The sequence below is a fragment of the Echinococcus granulosus genome (genome assembly GCF_000524195.1).
Source record: "Echinococcus granulosus chromosome Unknown EG_S00021, whole genome shotgun sequence".
NCBI classification, from domain to species: domain Eukaryota; kingdom Metazoa; phylum Platyhelminthes; class Cestoda; order Cyclophyllidea; family Taeniidae; genus Echinococcus; species Echinococcus granulosus.
The window spans coordinates 980,616-994,275 of NW_020170401.1; the positions used below are offsets into that span (position 1 = coordinate 980,616).

At 42.0% G+C, this 13,660-nt stretch overlaps 1 protein-coding gene across 1 annotated transcript; it reads right to left on the reverse strand. All coding sequences in view use genetic code 11, as the record gives it.

Annotated features, from left to right (window-relative positions):
• Nucleotides 1-5,864: 5,864 nt before the first annotated feature.
• On the reverse strand, nt 5,865-7,087 carry EGR_03853 (hypothetical protein; the record flags this gene model as incomplete). The annotated part of the gene is made up of 2 exons (XM_024493102.1): nt 5,865-6,197; nt 7,007-7,087. The coding sequence occupies 2 exons, from the start codon at nt 7,085-7,087 to the stop codon at nt 5,865-5,867; spliced, it is 414 nt and encodes a 137-aa protein (XP_024352563.1).
• Between the last annotated feature and the right edge of the window lie 6,573 nt (nt 7,088-13,660).

Consider the following 13,660-nt stretch of genomic DNA (forward strand, 5'->3'; position numbering starts at 1 on the left):
AAGGACCTTTCCACACTTCCAATTGCTACACCATTAAGTTCACTGTGCATTTGCCAGTAGATTTATTCCATTAAGTCTCGTTGGAATTTTGTTTCAATGAAGTTAAATGCTTGAAATATTCCATTTGGACTAAGTCAAAGAGAACCCTTTCCCATATAATACAGCTTTCATTCTATTAGAAGGGCGAATTATGAGGACTGAAGCAGAAACATCACTGTTGGCAGAGCCAAGAAGGATGCTCTAAGGAAGAAGGAAGGTACACATTGAAATGTGGTTAATTTCGATGGTATGTCTGACTTTGTGGGCCCTGCAGCATCTGTGGGATAGGATATTCCCCTAGGTTCCTTAGAAATAGGATTTTCTTTCATTTGGCTGACTCACCCGTTCTAGCGGTCAATCTGCAAGATGGTCTTCCTGCTTCCCTTCCAGTTGTGCCGTGTTTTGTCTTAGACGTAGTTGTTATTTGGCATTTAGCAAGCGAACACCTGCTACAGTACACCACGCAAGCACAGAAGGCATGCAGGCTGGTGGTGAGTGCCTTGGAGGTGCTTTGAAGTAAGTGGATGGTTTGGGGTAACCAATGATGCGTTTATTCTGTTGCTATTAAAAAGTCTATTCCTTGTCATATATCAGTCAGTCAAATGGCCCAACAGCAAGTAATCTAGGGTGGATGATAGATTTTATAGCGATCAAACGACAGTCTTCAAGGCTCAATGCTTCTCGAAGATCTTAGATTTCACGACGACTTTGCATCGCCATTTAATATAGGTGTAAACCAGCTGTTTCATCACAACTTACACCAATCATCGCTAAAAGCAGTTCTTGATGCTTTAATCACAAATTCGCGTGTTGTCTGTCAAAGTCGGATAGTTTTCCTAACTTGGTTTACCTTTGGGATCATTGAAGGTGTTCAGTAAATTCACTTCGCGATGAAGCTGTGCTATCTCACTTTCAATGTTACGCACCAAATTTGACGAGAAACCGCATTCAGCTGCTCAAGCAGGCAAACTTGTATTTCATCCACCATTTTTAATCATTAATTCAAAAAGTATTCCGATGATCTTGTGTCTACTTTTACAGCCTGTTGTGCATATTAGCTTTTCCAGCCGATAGACCAGAGCGATACAGACTTCAAAGCAGAGGCGCGTGTAGGCGTCTGGTGGTTGGAGGGCTAAAGTACAGCAGCTGTTACCACTCTCTTGTACTTTAGCCCTTTGTCGTAAGCTGACTTGCTGTAATTCTGAAATGGATTTTCTGTACCCGAATTGACTGGATCCCTTCCTGTCCACCAACTAGACAATCAACGAGCGAGACTTCGGGACAGATGCCTTTATTAGTTAACACTGGTAAGTCAACACAGTGGTGTGACCTGTAGGTGCGTGCAGGTTAGAGACTGCGGCTACGACTAGATTCGTCGACCGACTTAGTCACGCATATTTATGGCTGTGAATTGACCTTGGGACTGTAGCGACTACTAGTCCCGACCCGTCAGAAGAGATTGGTTAAAGGGTACAATGTTCAGGCCATTCGAGAGTTATCTTCCATAATGGAAGCGTCTGTATGTTGATCATTGACATTTTTCTGGAGGTAGCAAGCATCCACAGCACCTTTTGAACAGTCCTGTTATTGCAGAAACTATTGGTATCGTGATATTGACCAATGAGAAATGGGATGGGTACACGAAGGCTAAAATTCCCTAAAATTCCCTGCTCTGGAATCAGGAGGGGGCTTTTGGAGAGTGGCAGGCAACTCCGATGTGCAAATAAAAATGCCTTTCTATATGCCTCCCCAAGTTGCACCAAGTCATCGCAACGGCCTGCACCGGAAAGCAAGTCAACTTTTCGGTTATCTAATGCGGAATTGAACAAAATTGATGTTGTTCTTAAAAAATACGAAGAAAAAAATTAAACGTTCTTTATTAAGCGTTGGGCGGTATCTAGTGTAATATCCCATTGTCTCCATTTAGCTAATGACAGTACCGTTGCAATACCTATGGCTCTACTCAGCTTATCTGATAATCTTTCTGCTGCATTGGTGAAAGGCAAGCATAAACGAGTGAGACAGTTTCTGGCGTAGGCGAAACAACTCGTACATTCAAATGGATTTACAGTTTCGTTCTTTTTTTCTGCTATGAACTACTTGACTATGCTCCGCTCAGGGTGGGCTAGTACGAGATTTGAATGAATGTCCAATGCGGTTCCTAAAAAGGGCAAAGCATCGGTGACGTTGCGGTCTAGTATCTTCTCAGTTGCACGCAAAGTCGATGACTGGTGTGGTAAATCGGCGGCTATTTGTCTTACCGTACCGGCTGCGTTTTGATAGCCGACGCGGAAGGTTGGTTGAGAGGAGGGCCGGTGAAGTTGCTCACGGAGGAGGGGCTGTGTAACGTTTTAGTTTGTGTGATTAATTCGCATACCTCCACCAGGCTGCCTGGTCCCCGGACGGCACCGGCAGGCCCCGAGACATTCGTGCATAGGCCAAGCATACTCTGCCCGAGTATTGTGTCTTCTTTCCTCTTCAGGGAAGTTTGAGGGAGCTACAGTATTCCATCGCATAATTTGGATGAATGTGCAGTCTAGCTAAATCGTCGTGAAGGCAATTTTATCTTGTCTCTTGGTGTATCATAAGCACAGACCTCACAATTATAGCGCATTAAAACAGGCTGCTATTCACTAAGATTTCTAGCGAAACTAGTAATGAGTAAATATGGGTTTTCGAAAGCATACCTTTGAAATATTTGTTTTTTTTTATTTTTTTCCCAGTTGGGAATAAAGATAGGTGCTACCTCGAAATTACCCCAAAATAATCAGGTGTCCTTAAAATTTAGGCCTGCTCAATTAAAGAGGTGTGTTTCCCGAATAAATACGAACATTCCCTGTAAGGGGATGCTTGAAATGAAGAGAAGTACATGCAAAGTCAAAAAAGGACTCCGAACAATAGCCCATTGTCTGCATCGCCTTTAAAACTTAATTGCTATCACTTTTCCAACAATCATGCACTATGTTCCTACCAAGGCGAGGACTCACTAGATGCCAGGGTCGGAGACATGACTCATGAGTTTAAACAAATTTACATTTTAGTTTTTTTTGATGGGACTACCTGACTATGTGCCTCCCACGGAGGGTCATTACTCTACATTCTATAATTGCCCGCACTTTTTTGAGGTAAGCTGATAGCACCCTTGCAAGCGCCCTAGTCCCGTGCATTCAATTGTGACAGCACAAAGTGGAAAATTATTGCTTAACACGTATTAAAAAATAGATAATAAAATCTCACATATTATAAACAAAAGACTAATTGGAATGTTTTTTTTTTTTTTAGTTGCCAACTGAATAAGTGACTGGATGTCTGACTTTACTTATGCATGCGGTAATCAATTAGGCTCATGACATTGCTGCAGTAAAAATTACCTTATTGAGGATTTTTCGGTAGTATTTTTCTGAAAGCTTTGTAGCTCCCGAGATCTCTATGAGTAGGAAAGAAGGTATAATGAAAGAGAAGGGTTTGTATTGGCTTTGCTAGTACAGATGTGGAGGTGGTTTCGTGCGTCCACCTAATTGGCATCCTCAAAAAGATGCTGTAGACAGCTCAGTAATGCACACTTAGATGGTTCGTGACTACGACTAGTATCGCTTCAGTTGCAAATAGTATTTTTATGGAAGGTAGAACTTGGATAGTTGCCGAATGTTCACGTCATTTTCAACACTTCTGCGGGGAGTCGTCAGAGATTTACCCATCTGTAGCATAAGCCCTTCGTCTGACACATTAAGGTTTAACTTACAGTAGTAGGAATCAAAATGATTGTTCTTGAGGACTGGGTTTGTCTTCCAGTGCCACTAATGTCGTGCCCCGAAGCTTCTCTAAATTTGAAAGAGGTTAGAAAACCTGGAGGGAAACAGCACTGCTGATGTACAGAACGGCCGAGGGAGGAGACCCTAGTGATGTGACACGAAGCCCATGCCGCCCAGCGAAAGTAAGGAGGCAAAGAATTAAGTGTGCATGAATCCAAAATGAAGGAATAAACAAATAGTCAAAGCATACATCATTGTCATATAATTTGTAGTTCTTTTTTCAACGGGATGAAAAATTGAGGAATTTACTTTTGCTACTGAAAGCATGCAAACTCTCCTTCCATCGCAACTTTGTTCACTGACCATCCGTTAGCTTTAATGTTTGGTTGTATAATGCGAAGGGAAGGCAGTGCTTCTCCCTTGGAGAAATATGGAGGAAGTAGTGTAGGCAGGTGAGGCGTGACACTGTTCTCCTCCCTTTCTTACACGCGTTATACATGCTGAGGCACCTTCAATCTTAACTTCAAAATGGACTGGAATGTGGTGTGGTGTTTTGGTGTGGGGATGACTAACCACTGGGATCAATGGTAGGATCCTGAAAGTGAGGGGTATCTTATTAATGTTTCTGGTGAGGGACATTAAAATTTGGGACAAAATCAGAACACCAGAGCCAAGAATAAAAAGTTCTTTGTACCAATTTAGATTTCTTTTTGTTGCAAAGGATGCTATTTCTTTCCAAATTATGCATCGTAGCGTAAAAGTATTGCTGCAGAAGATGCTACTTGATACCAGTAATATCCTTGTGGCGGACGATTGACAACTGCTTGAGACTCATTGCATGACCTCATGAGGTCATGAGGCGAACCTCTCCCTATCTAATCATGGGCTTGCGTCCGCTAGTTGAGGGTAACAAAGAATTACTTCTCTGGTAGCCAAAGAGTCTTTAGTTTGATTTTTGGTGAACCCCCCTTTAGTGAAGTGCTGGAAGGTAACCAATGGGGACTTGCCAAATGCCCACTGTTGTTTATGCGGATAATATGCATCAGTTAATTATTGTGGTCCTCTTGACAGAGTTATTATTTTGAGTCCTCAATTAAGAAAGCGCCAATTGTCTCCATCCTACAGCTTGGAGTTCGTCAAACAGAAAAACTAGAACTGCAACCATCATCTTCAGCAATCAGTTTATGTTGTGAGTGTTCACGGTAGGAGGAGACAACCATTATGTGTAGTTCCAACGGTCGGACACACATTGTTACAGACCGGTGTATGTGCTTGAGCTTTCAACCTGCCCATACAGACAGACAGCCTTCAAAGTAGAGGTCATAACCGCCAAAAATCTACCTATATTAGGCGTACGGCGTGCGCGTGTGCGTCCGAAGGCTGGAGCACTAAAGTACAAGGCTCGTCACCGCTCTAGCGCATGTCTTTTTTTTCATGTAAACCGAGTTGCTACTATCGTAAACTGGAGTACCTATGCTCTATCTGTCTGGCTGCCATTGTGCCCACCAACTAGATCATCTATTGGTAAGACTTCAGGGCAGATGTCTTTATTGTTAAATGGCTCCCATCACCAGTTTCCATCCTCAGCTAATGTAAGTGTAGATCGGCTCTTTCCTCCTCATTTATGTCAATCTTTGCAGAGGGTTGATATTGACACCTTTTAATCAGTAGCTAACCCTATATCCTCGAAACTTTTAAGAATGGAGGGTTTTCCTCAACTTAATGCCAGTTGAGTCATCACCAACTATTTTAGCCTTCGTCTAATCCCCTGTAGCAAAATTTACAGCCTTAAAGGTGGGTGAAATAGGTCCTGTCCAAGAGACAAACTTGGATCATATCCATTGGATGGAGTTTAAATTAACTTTGTGGGCATAAAGCTTTGCGATTATTTCTCTTTGTCAGTTTATTTTCACTTCAGTGCAGCCTAGTCATATTCGTCTGGGTTCGATTTAGCTAGAGTGGAGAGGTGGAGGAGACATCATGTGTTCACTTCGTTGACACCATCACGAAGATACTGTAGACACAGCCGTACCGACCTATTCCAAATGGTCTACAGCCACGATCTGTGTCGCTTCAGTTGTTAGCGGAATTCTTGGAGGAAGTGGCACTGAAGTAGCTGTCGCATGTAGACGCCATTTTTAACCCTTCTGTCAGGGTAGTTACAGAAGTAGGACGGGCGGCTAAGACGAGGCACTGTCTTTTCTCCCTTCCAAATTGCGTTGTAGATACTGAGATAGCTCCAAACTCGACTGGAATGTGGCATAGTGTCTGATTAGCTGATTCCACGAGGAGGTAGACCTTCTCACTTAAAGAAATATCGAGGAAGTAGAGTGAGGAGGTGAGACGTGACAGCGTCTTCGTTCCGTTCTTACGTGCGTTGTAGATGCTAAGGCATCCTAAACTTACCTGAAAATGATGTGGTGTTTATTTCACGAATGCCTAGACGCGAGGATCGATGGAAGACAACCGGAAGTAAACGATGGTTGATACATGTGTCTAGTGAGAAACATTAGAATGTGCTGTACAATCAGTAAACTGAAGCAAAAATAGGGAATTTTTTTGCACCATTTTAATTTCTTCGTGGCATAATGTGCAATTTCTGTCCGAGTTATGCACCGTGGTGTGAAAGTATTGCTGCCAAAGATGCTATCTGATACCAGAAATATCTTTGTGAACTACGATCAGTAAGATTAAGGAAAGCTAATTTTTAGAAGACTTTACTTTCGCAAATTTATTTAGAATTGGCAACTGAACTGACAAGTAGAGATCTCCCGTCTTTGTTTTGATTGGTGATGATGTACATAAACTGGAAAAGAATCTGCGTTTACCTGATCACGGACTTACATCTACCATTTGAAAGTAAATATTGGCTGATGGCCTGGAGGCCAATAAGCTGTTTGTTTGATATTTGGTTCAGTTCACTTAAGTGAACGGCTCAAAGATGGCTTATGGCCACTTATCCAATGTCCGCAATTGTTTATGGCCATGATATGCATCAGTTAGTCGTCGTGGTCTTCCTGAGTGAGTTCTTATATTGAGCTTTCAATTAAGAAGGTGTCGGTTGAATCCTATGACTGTGATTTGAGGTTACCTACACCTGCGAGTTCGTTCTTCGTTTCCTTCAAGCATCTAGTCAAAACGTGGCATATATTTTGGGTCATTTGCTGACTAATTGACTGACCAACTGTCTATGACTCCACCTGCTTTTGCCTCACCTCGTCCTCCTTATTTCCCTGGTATGTCTCCAAGTCGTGATGATCACCTGTTATTGGAATTCGACAGGCCTCTGTTTGCATCCCAAGTGATGCAGACATTTGGTTGCAGATTTCAGATAGAAATAGAGGTGGCCAAGTCCGGACTATCTTTTTCTAGGGGTGATTGTCTTACAAAAGTGCAGTCTGCAGTAAGTTTGTGCTCTGCAGTAAAAGAACAGTGACTTCTTCAGAGAGGTGGAAACCGAGTAGAGGGGTAGGAGAAAGACATCTTGCATTTTGAAATGTAGATATGCAGTTGTACTTTTACCGGAGTCGCATCTCCCCGTTGACTCTCGAATTCATATTTAGGCACGTAATTGATGTTAAAACCACAATCACTAAGTTAATTGTGGAAAGATTTGTTTGCCATGACACTTCTGCCTCTGCTGAGCTTATAGTGCAGTGGGTTGACACATATACTTGTACCGAATGGTTGATTTAAACGAGAACATGTTTATGATGGTTGGGGGTGAACAAGGAGTTACAGATATGACGGTTTAGGTGTGTTCAGGGAAGGCTTCCTCCTCAAAAGCCCATGGTGTCCAATCCTTCACGAAATTCGTACGCACTAACCACCTTCCAACTAGGAGATGCGTTCGAACAAATGCGTGTCACAGCAGTGCTACTCATCTAGTCAACTGGCAGCGAACATTGAAAATAAGTACACGTAATTAATTTCTATTTGAAGGTAAATTGGGTGCGAATTAAGCGCATGGATGGATAGTAAGCGGCTTATTGAAATGTAACTTTTGATGCTTTAGTTCAAGTAATATTGAAATGCATATGAAGGTGACTTCTTATCCTTAGTCAGTCAGTAAATAATCTCTCTAGGTAATGTGATATTCATTCATGCCTTTCTTCAAAAGTTGTCAAAGCGTGATCCATTTGCTAAGCTCCCACCACCAGATTCCGCTCCCCACCGATGTAGGTGCGAACCAGTTGTTTCCGCATCATTCATGTCAAACCTTACTGAGAACTGATCTAGACACCAAACAGTAGCAACTCGCACTTCTTCAGTATTTTTAAGAGTAGAGTGATTCCCTTAGCTTGATGCCGCCTGAGTCATCATCAACAATAATCTCCTTCCCCAAATCCCCAGTTGCCAATTTTGTAGCCTTAAAAGCTAGCTTTACTCCTATCCACTGGATTTTATAGGAATTTAATGATGGGCTACTGAGTTCGAAGTCGGCGGAAAATAGAAGATACCAGAATAAGGGATATTGCATTGGTGGACTGATCCACACGAGAAATGTGGCAACTCACTTTGCCATATCGCGGTAAACGTTGACGATTCAAGAAATATCATGTCGTGTCTGAGCCGATCAGCTTTAATTTCATCACAAAACCGGCTGGAAGAAATGTGAACCGCTTCGGTCCGCCCTGATTTTGAGAATTAGTGTCCACTAAATTGATCTCAAGAGGTGCCCTGCAGACTCATGTGTTTCGCCCTTCTAGAAACAGCCATTTTAATAAATCTTCAACTAATTTCTAAATATCTGTTTTCTCTATTTGTTATCTGCTTGCAGTGAAAGGAGGGTCTATAATAAATTAACAACGTACCGAATTCTCTTTCGATGTAAGAGAATGTGGCTTAGGTAAGTCAAATTGTAAGGCGCCGGCTTTCAAGTGCGCTAGCTCTGGCTGCGGTATACCTTTATCTCACCTACAGCCGTTATGGTAAAAAAGGAATAGTTTTTCCATCCACTTTTGTCTCGAATTCTTCAAATTTCGAGTTATTTGGGCTGGAGAGGTCGTAGAGTACCTGGTGGGCCGTCTGTGAGTAACTCCAATTTTAATGTGGTATGACAAAAAGTTTTTGATATTTTTGGAGGACTTCCATGGTAGAAAAAGATAATTTGGTGAAGTTATACTATAGAAACACTAACTGCTAGGGTCCTGGGGGAAAATGCGTGAACTAATTTGAGGTGTTCCGTTGTTACATTTCATTATACAAATTACTGCATCAACAAACTGACCAGCTACAAATGCAGTTATTCTCAGTCATTCTGGTTTGGCACAATTTTGTGCAATCGGTTACCCTATCCAGGCAGGAAATCCATCGCATATTTGTGTTACGGTGTTAAGGTGAAAAATTGAGGCGATACATAGGTATGACATCGGTAGACAACGTGCAAGAGATTCTAATTGTTTTCCATTCTTAAATCAAGTTTCCCAATTTACAAAATTGGGAAACTAAAATGACTCCTTTGAAATCATCTGCTTTTAATAATTTTGTGTGTTTTTGTTGATTGACTTTACATTTGAATGTTCCGCCCTCAAATCAACTTATGAGAGGGATATTCTCAGCCATAAGGACTAAAGTGGTTAATTTCTAGTATAAAGTAAGGCGATTACCATACCTGTCTTGCAACCAAGATTACTAATGAAATGGGAGCGATATGGCTATCTCAGCATCACACATCTTCGCGCCTCTCCGCTCTCAAATGGCTTCATTCTTAATTTTGATAGAAGCGTATTTTGAGGGTTGATTGTTAGTTCCCCTTGTCAGGTGGGAAGCGAGGTATTTCTTCCTACCCGATCCTTACACCAATTGCCCACTACGCTAATACGCGGGGCCAGATTCAGCACGCTAGCTGAGTGCTGCATGGGTGGTGGGTGGTACCTCATCGGTTATTCTTCTGAGAGGAAATGGTGGCTTTCACAAGCTTTCTTGGTATTATCAGCTAGAAATTTTATCATTCTTGATAGAGGAGGTGTCAGACGGCATGAATAAGCTTTGTTGCCAAGCTTGTTACCATCAACGCTAGAAGGCACTGTAGGGACAGAGTTAGTGATTTATTCCTTCACATATTCGCCACTACGACTCTCAAATGACTCGCTTTACCTAAAGTTGTTTTTTGTTTTGAAATAATTTACTGCCTAAGTATAAATAATAATAAATACGACTAAAGCATTATATTAGAGCATTGCTACCTGAGCTGTTGGGCCTACTGTAGATTTCGTTGGGATTGTAGCACCCTGAGACATTCTTGAAAGTGAGGGATGACACAATACGTGATGCTGAGTAGGGCTGCATCGAGGATTACTGGCATTGCCTAGGGACCACGCCGACCAGCAAAATACAAAGCTGGAGCATTAGATGCCCGTGAAAGCAAAACAAAGAGCTAACCTAATGACAATTAAAGTAGTGAGAGGATTTCTGGTTGCTGTATTTTCTGTCAGACAAATTGCATCGGGAAGCGTTTATTTGGGAGATAGTGGGAAAGGCCGGACATCCTACTCACCGCATCTTATTCGCAATGTTGTAGTACCATTTACCCAAGCACCACATCGGGAAGAGAGATGCTTTCTTATCAAATCAAGAGGCAAATGGTTTCATTCCGGAAAATGTAGTACTTTATGCTTTGAGGCCGACTGCGACTCGTGGGACCTTAGTCTCTCTTCACCAATGGTTATTGTGCCCTACCTGAACTGGAAGATGTGCTAGAGGTAAACTACATTTTATTCCGTCTACAGCGAGTCCTTACGGATCCAACCACGCACAGTGGATACCTTTCGCTCGGAAGGTTTGGGTGTCGCAAGGTGATAACAAAATCAGGTTTGTTTCTCACTTAAATTAAGTTCATTAAGTGCTATCGCTAATTTGGCCGACCAAGTCCCCTTTGAAATCTCGACAGAACGATACCAATGTGAAAGATAACTTGTTAGTGACATCCATGTGAACTGGGGAGGGGGCTAGAGGTATAGGCGGGGAATTGTGCCACCAAACAGAAGTACACCTGCTGTGGGGTGCAATTTTGTGCAGTTAAACCTACATCCAAAGAAATGCCAAGTCACTCTATTAATACCCTCGTCTTGTTTATTATCAAGTTGAACGTTTTGTTTCGATAGAGAGTATGTAAATCTAGTAAATAGGAGGCACTGTACCACTTTGCTGTTGACCGTTTTCAGTAGCCATGGCTTTGTCTCACATCTTTCATTTTATTTGTTTTTTGTGAAGGCCTTCTGAGCCAACATGCTGCTCAAAGTATTTACTAATGATAATGTTCTATTCGCTATTGTGCTTTGGAGCGACATTTGAGGGCTTGTAAAATCAACTATCCAAAATTTCTTTAGTCTTGCAATCCTCTTATCTTATCTCTTGGATGGTATTGGAGCCTGTCTACTGCAATATACGAGTATGCCTGTCTTGCAAAACTGCAAAGATTGATGTCGCATTGACATTGCCTCATCCCACTTGACGATAGAGTGATTTTAATGGCCAGTCGCCATTAAAGAAAACTCTCTAATCTTGATCGTAGTAAAGAATTATACATTACTACTGACACGAGCAGTGTTAGGTAGTGCTAGATATGAATAAAGAAACAATTGGTTTACATCTACATCGTGTGGCAATGGGATGTCGCGGTGGAAGTACAGCAAGTGCTTCTTGCCAACATGGCATGTGCCAATAACTATCACACTCTTCTACCATCAAACCCTGACATTCCTTCTGGTGCTAACCAGTGACTAATCATGGTGCCGAATAACCAAATGCCAAATAGTCGCTTGGAAACTAAAAGTGGAATGGAAACGTGGGTGGATGAACTCGGGTTATTTGCTCATCAAGGAAAATACGTTTGAATGAATTTGAATTTGGAGTTAATCTGGATGTCTGGGAAAGTTTTGTGTATCACGCGGGTCGTTATTTTAATGTGCAAGATTTGTTGGTAACGGCTTAACAAACAAATACATACTGTGGTATCTCACTTTTGAGAGAGGCAATTGGTCAAATTGTCTCAATGTCCTGAGTAAGTTTTATTGTTGGATTTTAAGAATACGGTGGATAGTCCGCAATAACTCTTTCTCTGTCGTATTGTAATCATTTCCCTACTCACCGCTTTCGCTTTCTCCGTCAACTTCGTCAGCCATTGGTTTGGTAAGTGCTCTTGTCCTCTCGTCCTAACTTCAACTGGTCTGCTTTTGGCATTCATTGAAATCCCCATCTTTGGTGCTGAGTTGACGCTTAGATCTTCTGATAATTTATGTTATACTGGTCGACCTTTAGCCGTGAATAGGTGGTAGAATAAACTTCATTATCGAGGAGCTCCCGTATAAGGCGCCCAAATTTGCATGTTTATAGGAGTGGTGTCTGACTCTGATAGGGATAGAGTGCAAGAGGCTCGGTGGGTTTCTCTCTACCTTCCTACTCTTGGAAAGCGTGATTGAGGAGGTCATGGCTAATTTGGACAGGAATATTAGTTTTTCATTCACCGCCTCTTATCATCTCGAAATTTTAGCACAATTTGTGTCCAGCGTCTGTCAATTTCTGACTCGGCAATATCTACGTTCGATCAAAATTTTAGGTGATTAAGATTTTTCTCATAATGAGGAGCAAAAGTGGAAAATGGAAATAGCAGTTGAGGGTGATTTGCCATTGTACTGGTTTAAACAATGAAGTTGAGTGAAATGTAGGATGCTCAGATGAATACATTCCGCTTTTATTAGTATACACTGCCCAACTGTAAGAAACCCATCGAATTAGCCTGTTTGTTGGAATACTCATTTACAGTCCATTGCTTCTTCCCGAAGAAGTTATGACTTGTCTTTGGAAGTAAGTGAACTCCTGCGTGATATGTTCCTTGAGGGGGAGATAGAGGGTGGAACTTGGGATCATCAATGGTATATTTGTTGACCTAACCGTCCTTTCAGGCAATTGTATGTGTATAAAAGAAGTGAAGCACTAATTGGAAGCTCTTAAGCTTGCCATTATCATGGTCAGGGCATGCACTCAGCTTTCGCCCCTCCTTTCCAGTCGCGTAACCTTCACTTGCGTGCTGTCAGTGAGTGGTGTACTTCCTCAATCAGGTTCCAAACGGACGTTCTCTCTGGACTGGATGCATTAGTATTTGATTGATGGCTTAAAGCCAGAATCACAAAGTGTTTAAACCACTTCTAAACGGTAAACTAGGCTCGGCCATCACAGACTGCTGCCTTCTCAAGCTGTGGGCCAAACTGAACCTCATCAATCAGATATGCTGAAATCGCACCTATCTGGTGCAGCTAGTCGTCATCTGCTGATACTAATTAGGGTTTGAGTGCAAGAGGAAAGTGGTAGGCGAGCCCAACAAAGAGTACCCCACCAATAGACCGAGCCACGTCTGAGATATTATGCTTGTCTGCAGGCATTTGGGTGTCTTTGATAAACCCTCTCTCTTTCCCAACACCCATAAGTTATAGTGTGCCAGTCTTTGTAGAGAGCTATAGTAAAAGCCACACAACTTCCATGTAATCGCCTGATGCCACACACGCATAAGACGGTATTCTGCGTGTGTTGTGACCGAAAATACGGATATACGGCACCAGCAAATAGTTTATTCCTATACTATTATGTAAATGATGAAAATAAAATTTTGTGGGAAACTTTTGTACTCAGGGATGAAGGGATCAGTTGAGTAGCAAGAACCAGGTCAACATTTGCCCGCATGTACAAGCAGAAAGCAAAGCAGCACCTGGTAGTTAAATAACCCGAGACAGGTGAAGGAACAGGAGGGACAAATGTTCTTGTGGCGAAGCGAATTTGAAATCTGAGCATTTAGTCTTTCAATAGTAAATCACTTTTCTTGAAAAGAAAAATAATAATAAGGAATAAAGTTATGGAGGTTGGATGGATGT